This window comes from Acipenser ruthenus, chromosome 5, assembly GCF_902713425.1.
Source record: "Acipenser ruthenus chromosome 5, fAciRut3.2 maternal haplotype, whole genome shotgun sequence".
Classification (NCBI taxonomy): domain Eukaryota; kingdom Metazoa; phylum Chordata; class Actinopteri; order Acipenseriformes; family Acipenseridae; genus Acipenser; species Acipenser ruthenus.
This window is the reverse complement of record NC_081193.1, coordinates 29,330,947-29,348,733: the sequence shown is the minus strand read 5'-3', so window position 1 is coordinate 29,348,733 and position 17,787 is coordinate 29,330,947. Positions and strand designations below refer to the sequence as shown.

The 17,787-nt window shown below is 37.2% G+C and overlaps 1 protein-coding gene across 1 annotated transcript in view; it reads right to left on the bottom strand.

Annotated features, from left to right (window-relative positions):
• Positions 1-6,065: 6,065 nt before the first annotated feature.
• The window catches only part of LOC117402494 (collagen alpha-1(XXI) chain-like), a 90,270-nt gene continuing 78,548 nt past the window's right edge, over positions 6,066-17,787 (bottom strand). Inside the window, exons 25-29 of the mRNA XM_059023966.1 lie at positions 12,754-12,900; positions 11,656-11,710; positions 10,799-10,990; positions 10,319-10,396; positions 6,066-9,294 (exon numbers count right to left, since the gene is read on the bottom strand). Of these exons, the coding sequence (XP_058879949.1) occupies positions 9,107-9,294; positions 10,319-10,396; positions 10,799-10,990; positions 11,656-11,710; positions 12,754-12,900 (660 nt within the window). The 3' untranslated portion in view covers positions 6,066-9,106. The remainder of the gene's footprint in view (positions 9,295-10,318; positions 10,397-10,798; positions 10,991-11,655; positions 11,711-12,753; positions 12,901-17,787) is intronic.

Below are 17,787 nucleotides of genomic sequence, written 5' to 3'. Positions count from 1 at the left end.
CAGTCGGGGTAGACAGAGAGGGGAGGGAGGAGAGTAGATAGTCGAGTTCATCCAGAAAGTGAGTGAGAGGCCCAGGGGGGCGGTACAGAACAATGAGCAGGAGTTGACAGGGAGAGGTTAGTTGGACTGCATGAAATTCAAAGGTATTGACAGAGAGTGAGGAGAGATCGGAGGGGACAGAAAAGAGTAAGGAGGGAGAGAGGAGAAGACCCGTCCCACCTCCCCGTCCAGTGAGACGCGGGGTATGGGACAGGACGTAGAGAGAGGACAGGGCAGCAGGAGTAACAGTGTTATCAGGGGACAGCCAGGTTTCAGTGAGAGCAAGGAAATCGAGCGAGAGGTGGGAGGCAAAGGCAGAGATGAAATCAGCTTTGTTAGCAGAAGAGTGACAGTTCCAGAGTGCACCAGAGAGTGTGCGGGAGGAGGGGAGAGGCAGAGAAATTAGGTTAGAGGGATTGGAGGAGCAGCAGCGGAGGGAGGGCAGAGGACGAGGATGGGACGACAGAACAGGGATGTGAGAGGCAGTCATAGCAGGACAATATGAATCAATAAATAAATAAATATATATTACTTGTCATGACGCACGTGCATCAACATATGAAATGAACCGAATAAGTAAGAGAAAAGCAATAGGCAACTGTATGTTAATAAACTATGATAATAAAGTAACAGACAAACTAACGTTAATTTATTTATTTATTTATTTATTGCATTTATATAGCGTTTTTATACAAAAGTATCGCTAAGCGTTTTGAATTTAAATCAAGCCTAAAACTTTACAATGCATTAGTAAGACCTCATCTAGAATATTGTGTTCAGTTCTGGTCACCTCGTTACAAAAAGGATATTGCTGCTGTAGAAAGAGTGCAAAGAAGAGTGACCAGAATTATCCCGGGTTTAAAAGGAATGTCATATGCAGACAGGCTAAAATAATTGAATCTATTCAGTCTTGAACAAAGAAGACTACGCAGTGATCTGATTCAAGCATTCAAAATTCTAAAAGGTATTGACAATGTCGACTCAAGGGACTTTTTCGACCTAAAAAAAGAAACAAGGACCAGGGTTCACAAATGGAGATTAGATAAAGCGGCATTCAGAACAGAAAATAGGAACCTGGAACCAACTCCCCAGTAATGTTGTTGAAGCTGACACCCTGGGATCCTTCCAGAAGCTGCTTGATGAGATATCTGGGATCAATAAGCTACGAACAACCAAACGAGCAAGATGGGCCAAATGGCCTCCTCTTGTTTGTAAACATTCTTGTGTTCTTAATACATTAAGCATGTCACACATACAACTGCCACAGTCAGACCATATTAATAACAGATTTAAATAACAGTATACACATAATAATACAAAAGCAGCAATTTTAAATTTACATTAAAACCCACCAAGATAAGAAAGCCATTTTATAAAAGTGCGTTTTTAGTCTTGACTTGAAAACTGTAACGGTCCCAGCTTCCCTGACAAAAGAAGGCAGAGTATTCCACAATTTTAGAGTGCTACAAGAAAAAGCCCTACCTCCTGTGTTGCTTTTGTTGACCCTAGGAATAACCAGCAGCCCTGCATCTTGTGATCTCAGAGTGTGGTTTTGAAGATACAGGGTCAGTAACTCCTGCAAATAACTAGATGCTAATCCATTCAGGGCCTTGTAAGTTTACAGCAAAATCTTAAAATCAATTCTATACTGCACAGGGAGCCAGTGTAAAGAGGCCAAAACAGGGCTAATATGTTCACTTTTCCTGGTTTAAGTCAGAATTCTAACAGTGGTATTCTAAACGAGCTGCAAGCGGGATTCCACACATTTTGGGACACCAGAAAAAAGTTCATTACAATAATCAATTCTACATGCAACAAAGGCATGCATTAGTCTCTCGGCATCAAATACAGAAATAAGTGGTCTAAGTTTGGCTATATTTCTCAAATGGTAAAAATATACTTTAGTAACTTCCCTTTAGTAATAAACGTACTGTCAAACTAAATTAACACAGTACCCCTAAACATGTTAAAAAATGTAGCAGCAATATACAAGACATGCACATTATTTAACAGAATGGTGAAGCAACTCAATACAGCGGCCATTTTGAAAAGAGCTTTGAAACAGACTTTAAAGTTATAAGTGTAAAATGCTGTCATGATGTTAACAATGAAAAGAAAAATTACAAGTATGTTATTTAAACAGTTGTGGCACTAACTACTGGGAGGAAGTCACACTTTTGTGGAGCTCCTCATTTAGTATGTAAAAACCACAAAAAACTTTCTGATTTTCAAATATTTTTATGTCTTTCTTTTTCTATGTTATAAAAAAACACCTTTATATTTTACTTTTGTTCTCTCCCTGCACTTGCCCTGTTTACAAGTGCAGGGGGAACTTTTATTTATGTATTTCACCTTTAAAAAAAAAAAACCTATTTTTGTTTTAAACTTTGATTTGTTTGTGTTTGCGTGTGCCCCTGCACTTTTGCAGTGTAGGTGGTTTTGTCTTGGGTTGTGTGTACCCACATCACTGGTGATTTTTGCAGTGCAGGGGTGTGTCTGTCTTTTTGTTTGTTTATAAAATAAATACATAAATAAAAATATATATATATAATAAAATAAAAACAAAATCATGAGTGGACAAGCTCCACAGCCCTTACAAACCCTGACATGACCATGTTTCACATTGGTACACTGAATGTAAATGAATGTAAGGACCATTTTCTCAGGGCCCAGGTAACCTACTACCTGAAAAAAAGAGGTTACTCTGTGTAAGCACTCCAGAGGCCAAAGCCAACTGGCTACTGGAGTTGGGGGGGAAAGTGTCTTTGAGCCACCTTACTGAAACATTTTGTGGGGTGGCGATGCTCTTCTCCCGTTCCTTTCTTCCCACGGTACTCGATGTGATCTACATCACGCCAGGCTGTGTTTTACACCACCGGTTCCAGGATGGAGATAGTATCGTTCACCTATTGAACTTGTACGCTCTGTCCTTGGGTCTGGGGAGTCCAGTTCTTTCGCCAGATGTTGACCTCCATGAGTACCATCAGCGCCAAGCAGTTTGTGGTCCTCAGGGGTAATTTCAACTGCACTCTGGAGGCCGCAAACAGGGTGGGGCAAGAATCCTACCCGCTCTCATCAGCAGCTCTGAAGGAGCTGACCGCTCAGCAGGGGGCAGGTGTCTCAGCCCTGGATCAACAGGTTCTACATCTTGCGGAACCACGTGTGTTGCGTTCACTCCTCCAACATCAAGCCAACATTGTTCATGGACCACAACCTGGTGGCTGTGACGTGCTTAGCACGCCACTGCCTACTGGCACTTTAACAATGGCTTGTTGGAGGACAAGCACTTTACACAGTCATTCCAGACTTCTGGACAATCTGGCACGGCAGATGATCTTGCTTCCCCACTTGGTGCCAGTGGTGGGACGTGGGGAAGACGCAGATCAAGATCTTCTGTCAGGATTTCACATGGGGCGCGAGCAGGCGGAGGGATTCACAGATTGAGCAGCTGGAAATGGAGCTGCTCAAGCTGGAGAGCAGCCTTTGCGCTAGGAGACCAACTCATGCAGAGTGCGTACGATGAGAAGAGCACCTTGTTGGACCTACAGCTCCAGCGGTCCCAAGGGGTGTTTTTGCGCTTGCAGGTCCAGTTCCTTTGGGAGATGGAGAAAAAGAAGGGAGAACAGAAGAACATCACCTGTCTTCTGGCAGAGGATGGCTCCCTTCTGACAGATCTGGAGGGCATGAACAAGAGGGCTAGGGTCTTCTACTCTGCTCTTTTCTCTCCAGATCCCTTCGAAGGGAGCCATCCTCTGCCAGAAGACAGGTGATGTTCTTCTGGTCTCCCTTGTGTGCAGGGTTCTTTGGGGTGGGCTTCTCATGGTCAGTTGGGGTGTCAGGGACAAGTTCGAAGGCCACCTGTGGTGGGATCCCAGACATCTCCTTGACCCCTTTCCCTGTATGTAACGATGCTCCACACTCTCCATTTCCTCGCTCTCTTCTCCTGCCGAGACACCACATGGTGGGAGCCCCTTCTGACACATAGGGGGAAAGCAATTACATCAACATTCTTTAGGAGGGGAAAACAGCTCTGTTGGTGCTTCCAGTAAAACAATTCCTTTTTCGGTTTGTGATCTATTCTGTCAATGATGACCCATACAAATGTATACCCACTGTTGCAAATATTAGCAACAACGTGTCTATTTAGCTTGCAGAGAAAGTGTCAGAAAGAGAGGATGGGAAATGTAGAGTGGACAAAGGACAACATTTGGAAGAATGGAATAAACAGATTGTGAAAACATGATTGTGGATCACTGCAACTTTAATGTATAAATTGATGTCCCAAGAAAATTTCCAGAAAATTTAAGGTCTGGTTTATAATAGCCTTGAAAACTAAACAGGACTAATAATCCCAGTGGGTTTGCAATGTCAGCAACTGTAATTTACTTACCACATTGCATTAGAGTGTGTGCAAATCACATCTCAGAACAGACCACCAATCTATTTTACAGCTTGTCAGAATTATGGAACAGGATAACCAGATAGCCCTAATTTGTAAATTGGCAGTGTCAAAGTAAAATAATATTTATAATTAATTAAGTCCTCAGACCTTGTGCTAGTTTAAAGCTATAGGATTACATTTTTAGGGTTTCTGAATAGCATCAACACCTTTTAGTAATTTTATTTCGTGTGCTAGGAGTTTCTATAATGTTTCTACATTTACAGTAATATTTAAATAGATATAATATAAAATTCAATTGGACCAAAAAAAAAAAGAAAAACAATGTAAATATCTGCAATATATAGCATTTGATAGAGGGCTGGTTGTAGGCAATTCATTGACAGATTCTTCTGCATCCAGGATGATGATACTGGATGTGCAGAAGTAAACACATTAATGAAAAAAAGTAATGCAGAGAAAAGTGAATAAAATATGTATTTTATGTCTGAAAATGGCATTGCTAGTAAGTAATGTCTTAAACAATATACTTGCAAACACTGGAGGGCACACTTTCTAAGAAATAAGTACAGGACGTATAAACCTCAAACATTTAAATAATATACATGGATAAACACTGAACTGAGATTTGAACACAACAAAGGAGGATTGAAGCATGCTGTTTGAAAAATATAAGGTGTCTAAACAGGTAATTTAATTCAATATAAACTTAGGTTTTGCATAGAAGGAAGAATCAGAATATAGTGCTGTGTTTTACTTGAGGCTATTGAACACCCAGCAACTTTTAGGGAATGGTTTATGGTAACTTTTGAAGCAAAGTATTTAAATTGCTATTTTCAAGCAATTTTCACTAGTGCAAAGCTCAAGGAACATACTCCAAACTTTTTGATTTCAGCAACTTGGTGAATAATCTAAAAAAGTTGCTTAGTTTTCCATGACCTTAACAATGCAGGTAATCCTGGAATGCTTATACTGTTTTCATAAGGTATTTCATTGGCATGCTGTTGAGATGTAATTACTTATAAATGTAGCACTGGCAAGTATAGCTTTAACCCTCATTACCAATAAAGGGCTTAGAGGCACAATACTACACTAACCAGCCAAAATATTACTTGGAGCTACATGTCCGTGTGAACAGGTGTGTCTTTTCCAGTGTTGAAGGTTTCTGTGATTTGGGTCACAGATGCATTTTAGTTGCTTGTCACAATACGTTGCACACATGTGAAGACTCAATCCGTCACGACCCATTTGTGACCAGGGATTTGCTTTCCGGTGTTGGCTTTTGCAAATGTTGCCTTTCCAGAAACACCTGGAAGACTTTTGTGATGGACATGTTGGTCAATACAGCCACTTAGTTGAAGGACGAGCCAGTTGCATGGCCCACTATCGTGACCCTTGTGAAGCCACTGAGATCCTTCTGCTTTGTCATTACTGTTGTTGAATAGTGACTCTCAGACAACTTATATAGGTCTTCAGAGGATTTTCTCGCTTTAATTACATTCTCTTGGCATGTCATGCAAATAATGACAGTTTTTCCAGGATTACAATTAGTCACCACACTCAAAGTAGCTTTCCAGGACGGAGATTAACACCACTACAGATTAAATGTAATGAATAAACACAGAAGTAATTTAAAAAAAAGTATTTATTAATGTTCAAGACAGCAGAGGCCATTACACAAGTTGTAGTATAAAACTTAAACTAGAATTTGCTACCAGAAATGACACTGATAAACATACTAAAAATGATCAGTCGATGAGGTGGTAATTCCCAAACTAACAAAAGCAAGGTTTTAAGCACAATTCCATGCATAGAATGAATCTGTTCAGTAAGCTTACTTCAGAAAGTTATTAACCTACCATTAGTCCAAGAAAAATTAAAATATGCAGCAATGAAACAGAAATGAGTAGAACTGTATCTAATAACACACATCATTATTGACTTATTTTTTGCAATTAAAATACAATGAAACAAACCACTGGATAATGAAAATAAAAGTATTATAAAATATTCATAAAGCAGTCGCATGACAGTAAATGGTAGGACTTAAAAGTATTTACTGGCACACCAATACTTTATGAATACATCCAATTGTAATACTTTAAATGTAAAACCAGAAATCAAGTTACAAAAAGTAGTAGAGATTACAGTAAATTACTTTGAAAATTGTGACATTGTTCCCCAGTTCGATTTTTGTATAAACCTTTGCAGATCCATCATGGGAAACAGTTGTAGATTTTTGGCACCCAGGAATTCCCCATAATTTCTTGGTCATTTTTTTTTGTTTTCTAGGTCATGCATGAAATTCTTTTTCAATCCTGCAAAGTTGCATGTCAATGAAAATGCTTGTATGTGCTGAACAATATATTTAGTTTTACCTTTCACAACGTTTGAGTTTTTACATTTCCATTTCACCAAAACATATCCAAAACTCTAGCTAATGTAATACTTAACAAAATAAGTGTATCATTAAAGTTCAACATGATTATGTAACAAAGCTATGGATGAAGTTGAACAACAATGTGTTTACTAATATTGAACCATATAATATTGTTACAAATATCCTAGAGCTGGTTAATCACACTCTTCTCTCTCAAGCGATTTCATTTTCTGCAATCGTTTTTGCATGAAAACAGAGGAATGCAAAAAGTAACCATGTCAATCCCCAGATGGGTTGAAATGGTCTGTGAGTCAATTTTATTAGCTGTATCACTGCCAAGAGAATCACGTTACTTCCTTAACTATTTACTTGTTGAATTGTTCAGTATCTTGGGATTCATAAAATTAGCTTGATTTTTGCCATTTTGTTTATTAAAAAAGCTAAAAAGACTAATGTATTCTAACAAACTCAATATATGGTGTAGGTTTTTGTTTTTTAAAAAAACATTCACCAAAAGCGACAATCCTGTATGTTCTTATACATAGTATTTCACCATGTATTTGTGGTGCAATTTTGTTGAGCATTTAATTAAGGTAAAATATGGCTATTAAAATATGAAATGTAAAAAGAAATAAAATACAAGAAATATCAGTAAAATGGTAAACATAAATTAAAGTGGTGCTCTAAATTAAATAGTATTTACCAAAACTGAAGAAAAGCAAATCATGAAAAGTGCCAGTAACTTACAATAAGGAATCTTGCTGTATGGGCTTTGAAACTATTTGCTGATTCTACTGTCTCCAAGCTTTATTTAATTAAACATTTAAAAAGATAGGCTGAAGATACAAGATGCACTCGATAATCAGTGCATGATTACAAAGCAACATAAAACAATGGATGTATCAATATAAATATCAATATGTGCTTATTCCTTGGCTGAAAATGAATACTGGGATGAGCTGTATCACATAACCTAATATTATTATTCTTGTGTTCCCAAAGCATGAGCAGTAGCATGTAACCAAGTGCAGTAAAGATCTCAACAGAACACTCATGATCTCACACATTTGCTTTAGATTTTTCTAAAAAGCAACAAAGTGGATGGACAATTGGACATTAGATTTCTATCAATGACTGACTTGTTTCAGAAACATTTACTGAAGTTAAAAAAAAAAAAGAATCTACATATTCAAAACTAAAAAGCCTGGAACAGTGAAAACAGCTTAATAGTTTACTGTTAATGTTAACTATAAAGAGAAGGTAATTTAATTTATTGTTGTTCATCTTGAACAAATAAGAAGACATTTATTTATCTGTGAGCAATGCAATTAACCATTCTATACCAATAAAACAGCAAACATAATTAAATGGGTCATCAACTTTATGAAAATAGCGCCAGTGAATCTGCAATGCTGCACACAATGGACTGCCTTTAGGGTTTAAAATGTGAGAGAAACTTTATAGTAACATCTGGTAAAGCTTAAGCAAAAGTTACTTTATCACCAGTTCACAATATCAGGAAAGCAAGATCAGCACTGTCGATGGTCAGTTCTGTCTGGGTCTCTTAAAAACCAGAAGGCAGGTATTAATCTTATAAAAGTATCACTGAATAAGTTTAAACTGTGGCTTAGCCACGCATATGTAATCATGGCATTTATCATGGAACCTAAGTATAGAAAAAGCAACATTGAGTATAAAAGGCAAGTATAGCTGTCTAAGTTCAACATACATGGGTGTACATGTATATGATTTTTGTACTGAATTATACATTTTTGATATGTTATCTTTACGTTGCCAACTTTAACTGCTCACCTTTGGATACGAGTGCAATTCTAAAGTGTTGAACGCTGATGATGGCAACTATTACCTGTTTCAATCTAATCTAATCTTAATACCAACACCCATTGGTGTTTTCCCCAAGAGGTGATATATTTGCTTCTTGTTACCAACCACTAAATACAAAAAAAACACAATGGTGTTAATAATGGCAGTAGATAGATCATTAGAAACTGTTTTGTGCATAAATCAAAGCCATTGTGTGAATTTCTATTGAGCATTGATTTCAAGCATATTTTCTAGAGGCTACGTAGAACAGGTGTCTAGTATCCTAACCTAATCTTGCTTCATACATGTATGCCCGTGTATGCCATTTCATACATGTGTGTGAAATAGAAGTACTCCTGCCCCCATTACAGGAGAAACTGTTAAAAAGTGATCTTCCTGAGACTTGAAAGATGTGTATTCATTAGTTAAGCACCATCCAGTCTGGCTGGTCAAGTATCAAAAGATCAGTAATTTGGCCCTTTCCTGAAGGGATCCCTTCCCACCATTACGCTATAACACAAAGATGGGTCACACATTCCAGGTTCCCCAGGGGGCCCTGGTATTCCAGGCTTCCCTTGGTCCCCGTTGTGTCCTATGGGACCAGGCTTTCCTGGATAGCCTTCTTTGCTAATTCCAGGTGGACCTATTGGACCTAGGGGTAAAACAAACATTCACTAATTACTGTTAAAAAACACAATGCATCCGCTACCCTATATATTTATTTTTGAGTAGCAACATTTCATTTGATTCCTCTAACTCTCATCAATGATGACTCAGTTCAATCCAAATAGATATAGCTCCGCCCATGACGTACCGTTTTTTCCAAAATGCTAAATCTCCTGTTTCAGCACTTCTGAAATAACTTATGAAATATAATCACAGACCTTGAAACATGACTAAAATACTACATGTCATTATTTTTATTTTTTTACTCTCATTCTGCTGAAACAACAGCGTCTTGCATTCACAGAAAAAAAAATGAATTCTGTGCCGTCTCAACTCCGCCTCCTGGTGGATCTTTTCAATGGCAATGTAAAATTGAACACATCAAAAAAATATATATTTAATTACGTTTGCATGCTTCAATTAAATCAATTTACTCAGCTTAACTTAGTGTGTAGTTCAAAGTTATATATGGGACTACTTTTGTGGTCCCTTTATTGGCATAAGGATATTTAATAAACAATATTTTTTTGCCCTAAAAATTACTTATGCTTTTTTTTCCACTGTTTGACCTGGATTATAAATGCAATAAGGCCCTTCTGGGCGTCCCTATACATGGAATATATGGACTTCGTCTCGTGCCTCACAATGCCCCGAGGCGTCCATATTCGACGTATGAAGGACACCCTGTCGGTCCTTATTGCATACTTATAGACATCTTCAGACACTTCTATGTAACTTGATACCTTATTATGGAAATGTCATTATGGAAGCCAAATTGTTTCTTGGTCATCTTTGGTCTACTTTGGTTCTTCAACTTAATTTGTTTTGTTGTCTTATTGTTTGTGTATTGTTGTGTTGTCTTAATTTGTTTGTGTTGTTTTTTTATGATTACTCGTTGTGATCCATCTTGGCATTTTACAGAATTATTCACATCAAAATCAAGTGCACTCATTCCCTGTGCTGAACATCACTTGGTTTTAGGAAGAGATTGCTCCGATTGAAATATTTACCTGGTAAACCTGGATTGCCTGGATCACCAGGTTTTCCTATGCCTTTGTTTCCTTTTGGCCCGATTTCACCAGCATCTCCTGTAAATAATATCAGAGATGACACAATTCTAAAAAAATAAAATAAATAAATACTTTTTCACATTTTAATGTAGTTCCTGATTGCAATATTTGTTTTTGAGATTTATGAACATAAAAGTAAAATAGTTATATAAGTTATATGTCGTGTGTAGGTTATTATAACTGAAATGTCGTGTGTCTTTTAGTATAACAGAAATCATATCAAACTGTTTGAGCAGGCCCCTCAAACTGCATCAAATGACATTTCATATAATAATAAGAGATACCATACACACTGTGTCAATTTCTAATCCATATTAATCAAGTTTACCATTGGTGTAAACCAATGTTCATATATTTATACAGTATGAAATGTTGTAAAACAACATTTGATTCCATTCTAATGTCAGGCATCAGAGTTACCTTTAAGTCCAGGGATACCAGGAAGGCCATGTGAACCCCTACGCCCCGGTAAGCCATTTGAACCAGGTAAGCCAGGAAATCCTCTGGAACCCTGGGGCCCGATAGGTCCTGGTGGCCCAGCGGAACCTTTTCGTGTTTGACAAACATCACAGTTTCTAGTCCCTCCGTTATGTAAGAAGGAGGGCAACTGAGCTACAGTTGAACAGATAACAAGAAGAAAGACATATATCTGTTAATCTGTGGCAACTACGATATACAGGTAGTGTTTGTTTTGGTGATCCTTCTGAAACTTAAATTAATGCTGAGAAATATAGAGCACTATTTGCATAGCTTTAACTCATGAGTAATAACATTTGCAAATATCTGAGAGGCACTAGAACCAACAAGACAACTGTCTTGATAACCCCCTTTTAAACCTTCAGGATGCAAAGTACTGTTAACCATTATTTTTAATAGAATTGACCTTTTCACAGTTGCCTATAATGACGTCAGAAATCAAAACAAAGAGCAATTATCTCAACATCAGCTATTTTACACACCTCATTTCATTGTAGCCCTGCACATTAGTTGCTGACCTGACTGGTTATTTACACCAGAACCCCATTGCACGCAAGGTATTACAGGCAATGGTGAAATCGTGAATACGTTTTAAGGTTTCCTTTATAAAGTCAAAATATTATCTGTCTAATTATGATTAGGAAAAATTAAACAGGCTCATGTTATAAGGAAAGTTTTACTGCTGCATAATAACCCTATTCCATGTTTAAGAACTATACAGGGAATATGACAGAACGCCTTAGCAGTTGTTGACACAGGTGTACTGTAAATGTTTCCCAAAACCATAAAATACAGCTTACTTCTTAGGACATCCAAGCAAATCTGCCGAATGAAGTCTTCTGAAAGCTCTCTTCCCTGTTAATATAAAGTAAGATGTAGATTCACTTTAGCAATGCATTCCAGAATTACAGAGGAAGAAATACAAAATATAGAAGAGTATCAGCAAGCATGATGTTTGTTTTTATGGTAATTCTTGAGTCATTATTACTACATTACATTTATATGTTTGACTAGTGATAGCTATACGATGTCTGTATATTTTAGTTAGTATGTGGTGTGAAGAGTACCTCTCAAAGTGTGTCATACTGGGCAAATCCTTTTCATCTTTCAGGTCACACGCTAAATACTAAATAAACCCTTGAAAATTAACCCTTATTGAAAATGCGAATCTGTTGACTTACTGTGATTGATTGATTGATTGATTGATTGATTGATTGATTGATTGATTGATTCCTTACCTAACATAGACTGGGTTGAAAATTGTAGGTCACTGGTAAATGATTCCTATTGAGTTGAAACTTCATTCCCTCAGAACAAAGAGCTTTTTTGTTTTTAGCTATACAGGTATTATAATTCATATTGAATACAATCCATTTCTATACTAGCAGCTACGTTTTTTTTTTTTTTATCACTTCCACCTACAGTTAGGTGTTTCATTACTTCTTCGCAGAGTTCATGGTTCCCTCTTGTGGCTACAGCTAATACAGAAATATTTATAAATGTACTATATTTGAAAATGTAGTTTTCAATAATTATATATGTAGGTTAGTTGTTGATATAAATGAGTGCAGTTACAACTAAAGATAAAACTAGTTCAGGGCACTGATGGTAAGGAAGTTACTTTTATGCATGTTATTTGTATACACATATTTGTTTAGTAGCTTGAGTAACATCCCTATTATATGGTGCTATTCAATCAAATCAAAAGATATGGTCACACCCTGAACACAATTCAAAAATCTAAAAAGCCATTGAATGTAAACACATACCGTATATCTCTGCACTTCTAGAAAAGGAGATTGATCATATGGCAAGACTTTTGATTGGCTCTATACCAAAAAAAAACAATTACTTTGGTGTAATTATATGAATTACACAGAAGGAAAGAAAATACTTACAGGTCTCCCTTCTATTCCTGGTGGTCCAGAAGGTCCCATAGCTCCATTTAATCCTCTTGGACCTGAAGGACCCACCATGCCAGGTAGACCATGTTCTCCTCGATGGCCATGTTGGCCTCTTATGCCAGGTTCTCCATGTTCACCTTTCTATTAGGAATGGCGATGGAATACAATGTTTCAGATGAGTAAAAAGAACATCAATATTTTTGTGTTTCCTGTGGTACACTGTTTTTTTATATGGGCAGGGATTCTATAAATCCATTTGATATGAAATAATTTAGAAAAACACAGATTTTCTATCTTGTCAGAGAATTAGCTTTACGTTTACCAGACTTGCAGACAAACCCACCCAAAAAACATTATCCAATCACTGGTTAGCCCTAGCCAACCACAGTAAGAATAAGAAAGCGAGTTAGGTTATAGCGTAAACCACCCCCCCACAAATATCCAACTGCAAACACTTGCATTAAGTTTTATAAGGAATAAATAATGTCACCATGGTAAACAAGTAAGTACTCATTTGGCTTTTAACGAGCCTTTCTCTTTACTACTTTAAACCATGTTCTAAGTTTTTTAAGCACTGTAATACAGGGTTTTCAAATAAGCCGGCTACTTTTATTTAAAAATCTTTTTTTTTTTTTTTATAAATTTAGTCATTGCCAATTATTTTTATTATTTTCTCCCCAATTTGGAAATGGCCAATTATTTTTAGGCTCAGCTCACCGCTACCACCCCCGTGCTGACTCGGGAGAGCGAAGACGAACACACGCTGTCCTCCGAAGCGTGTGCAGTCAGCCGACCACTTCTTTTCACACTGCAGACTCACCATGCAGCCACCCAAGAGCTACAGCGTCAGAGGACAACGCAGCTCTCAGGCAGCTTACAGGCAAGCCCGCAGGCGCCCGGCCAGACTACAGGGGTCGCTGGTGTGTGGTGAGCCGAGGACACCCTGGCCGACCTAACCCTCCCTCCCCCAGGGCGGCGCTCGGCCAATTGAGTGCCGCCCCCTGGAAGCTCCCATCCTCGTTCGGGAAAGGAATAGCCTGGACTCGAACTCGACAATAGAGCGCATCCTGCACTCCACGTGGAGCGCCTTTACTGGATGCGCAACTCGGGAGCCCCATTTTATTTAAAAATCTTAAGATTATTTTCAGGTATTATCATTCAGTACATTTTTTGGTCCTATTATCGCACTGTAAGATATAATACATAAAAGGTCCAATAGGTGCTTGTCATTTTGGGAGTTCATGTATAGAGGCTGTACACCTTTAAGAAAAAAAGGTGGGATATCAGCTGATCCCTTGTCAGCTGATGAGATACAATGCTTGCAAGTGAAATTTAGAACAAGAACAGCGAAAAATAAAAATACACTTAAGGATTATGTGTTGGACACGCGACATTAACAAAATGCTGTGAAAATAACTTTAATGAAGTGCTGTAATACAGCACAAAGCTCAATATTTAAACAAAAAAGGAAGTGAAAAGTTTATCGTATCAAGCTAAAAAAAAAGTTTTCTTATTAAACTCAAATAAACCAACGTTATCTTTCACCAGTCAAGTCGTAGAGTGCCTAAATAAAGTTTTGAGTCAACACAAACTGTTATCTGTTGTATCTGTTGTATCTTGTTAGCAGCCACAACTATTCCAGGTAAAATAGATTCGGTTACATTGTTTACCATCAGGAGTTTAAGGATGATTTAATTGTGCAGCAGATTCCCTAATTAGATAATGAGCTGATAATATCTCAGCCAAAGAAGCATGCATGTCGGTAATTTTAGATGTTACCATAATGAAAACAGTACGTAGCTGGGTTTTGGACTAAAGCAGGGTCAGCTGTTGCAGGGAAAACAACATTTATTTCTCAAACTGACCACTTTAAGATGAAAGCAGAACACATAGAAACAATTGGGACTGTAATTTCTGAAAATAACAAAATAACAAAACATTTAGTGAATTCAAAATTAAATGCACTTACAAAAAAAAAAAAAACATTCACTAAATTTAGCTCTCAGATTGTGCTAACGAAAATATCAAAAATGTATTGAAATATAATTGCTGTGGTGTATTTAATATAGTAAATAGTAGAACGAACTCAATGTAATTTAAACTTTTACTGAAAAATAAACAGTAACATGTTGTCATAAGAGCTGTATGTGTTACATGCTCTCAGATCAGGGCTTCACTAAAACTGAGCATTGGAGATGCAGCATGATGTTTCCCATATTACAAGTGGCCAAAATTAAAGGTGTGGCCACCAATTCCACACACATTGCACTGCATTGCATATTCCATAGTCCATATTCCATAGTCCATGTTTCTTCTTGTTGATCTTGCCTTGCTGTGAGCAGTGCTGAAATAAAGCTCCTTCATTGCACTAATGGAGTACTTTGTCAGACACAAGCAGACCACTACTAGTCTAGCACATGCTTAAACCATACGAAAATTCGGCAGAATGTACCATTATAATCCCTTTTTTGAAAAGCTTCCACTGGAAAACGCCCCTGCCACACACTCCCCCCTACAGCCTCGATGAGATGGGTGTATCCTACTATCTTAGAAGTGCCACGCACTTTAAAACTAATTGAAAATCCTGACTGTAGAAATACATTTCTAAAACTACATTCTTGGAAAATACGTAATTTGATTTTGCTGAACTCCCTGAATCACTAGAATTAGAGCGGCAAACAGGGTGTGATCGGGTTCTGTCCCTATGAGAAGGACAGTGTGCGAATCGTCAATGCAGCAGTTTTGAAATCGATGTAAGATTATCCCAGTAATCATCAATTGCAAAACAAATATATTTTCCAATATAACTTTTTCTCCACTACACGTCTGTCTTAACATATTTAAGTATGTTTGAGTAGTTTTACGTTTACAGAGCTCTAAAGTCACTACATATCTCAAAAGACAATGAAGCCTGCCGTATTAATCGTAATAATTATTTCTCAAAATATTATATAAATCTCACAAAATATCATTCTTTGGACTGTAAAATTAAGCTAGATTACATTCGGCACAAATAAAGTAAAAATGTTCTTGGTAGATTTCAATGCCTAAAAGTTTTTGTAAGGACAAGCAGCACTCTGAGTGAAATGCGTGGCACCGCCATTTCCGGTTGCTGTCTTCCTATTTCGAACCAGCCTCACTGTTCAAATTATTTTACAGCTACAACTTTGTTCTTAATATATTTAATACCTTTTAAACTTTCTGCATATCAGACAGCATGATAATCTGACACTGAACATTTAAAAAAAATCAGATACGTATTTGGGGGCAGTACTGCGAAACTTTACCCACAATGCTGATTGGTTAGTGTTATGTGTCAGGAAAACACACCTCTTTGAATTAGTAACCGTCCGGTGGGGTTTTCAAGATATACAGGTTGGATTAAGCGCATCAGGTTTTTACAAGCGTCCAGTCGAAATTCTCTCCCGCTGAGACAATGACAACAACTGCTGTTGTGAGTGTTCGAAGGCGCCAAACAGTGGTACGGGGAAGCAACATTCCTTTTTGTGCATAATTAGACATGTCATTATTAACACATGGGGTTATGTATGCGATCTATACATTTGGTAGAAGTAACAAGACAGAACGATATGCAAACCTTGCAGTGTATAACATCTTAAATCATAACTTCTGTCTCAATATTAGAAATGTGCAGCGTGAACAGTATTTCAAATGCGCTAAATGCACATATATAAATAACATGATTAGTGCGTGTAAAAACTCTGTTAAGAACACGCGGGACACATTTAAAAGGCACGTTTGCAAGCAGATGAGTGATTGACAGCAGTGACGATGGTAAAAAAACACTCTTCCTGGCTGCTGGTGGCAGAGTAGTCCTGTTCCTTCCCATTCCCGGAAGCTTCAATCCCGTTCTTGCCCGTCCTGAGAGGTTTATTTTTTTTTTTATTTCCCGGTTCTGCCCGTTCCCGTGAGCTTCACTCCTGTACCATCCCATCCCGCAAAATTTAAAACAATTTTTTTCCTGTACTGCGGGAATCCTGTGGGTCCCGCGGGAGTCCTGTCTTCACGTCACTCTCTAGGAGACCCTCACAGGGCTAGTAGCATCGATACAATTCACGGTGGATCTGATTCTACAAATGCTAGACCGTTTAAATACACTGATTGTAATATAGAAAGGAAGTTAAAACATGTGGAAGACATGACTTTGCAATGCACAGATTTAGTTTCAAATGGATTACATTTATAACATTAAAAAAAATGCTTCATATTAATTATTTATATAGATTCACATTAGCTGCTTTTTCAGTGGCACATGCATTAATCCAATGTTGTATAATAACATTCTTTACAAATTATTAATATGAAAAAATGTTGTTATTATGACTTTTGACCCCTAAGAAACACTAGTATTGCATAATAGGTATAATTATAATTTTGTAAGACAAATAAACGCCCTTTAAAACATGCTATAACACGTTACATTTCTGTATATTATAAACATAACCGATGCATTTAAAAATGAGGCAGATGCATTTTTGCAGTAGAGAGCGCTTGTCTCTGTGCCACGCCCTCCTGACAGTCTTAGCAGAGTGACAGATGTGTTTTTAGGGGTAGTCTCTAGTGTAAAAAAAAAAAAAAGATCTTTCAATTTCAAATCACAACCTAGCTTGGAATGAATTTTTCCAATGAAAAGTTTTAATATTTTAATGACACATCTTTTTTTTTTTTTTTCTTTTTCTAAAACCTAAAGTCAGTAGAGTGCAAAACTTAAATCCAAGATTGCCACTGGGCAGCAACTGTATTTGGTGCGTAAAAAAGCATTTAAAAATAGTTTTGTTTAAGTTAAGTAAAAACTATTGATAATAACCTATTGGGGTTTTGTTTGTTGAAATCTAATAAAAACATTGCCCACCCTACTAGAATATAATGCATTTGTTTGCACTGAAAACAATAGAACATTGTTCACCTTAATATATTTAAACACTGGATTTGTGGAATTACAAGTAATTTACAGTAATGAAAACATATATGCTGCTGTGATCCTAATGGAAAGAAAAAAAAACATAC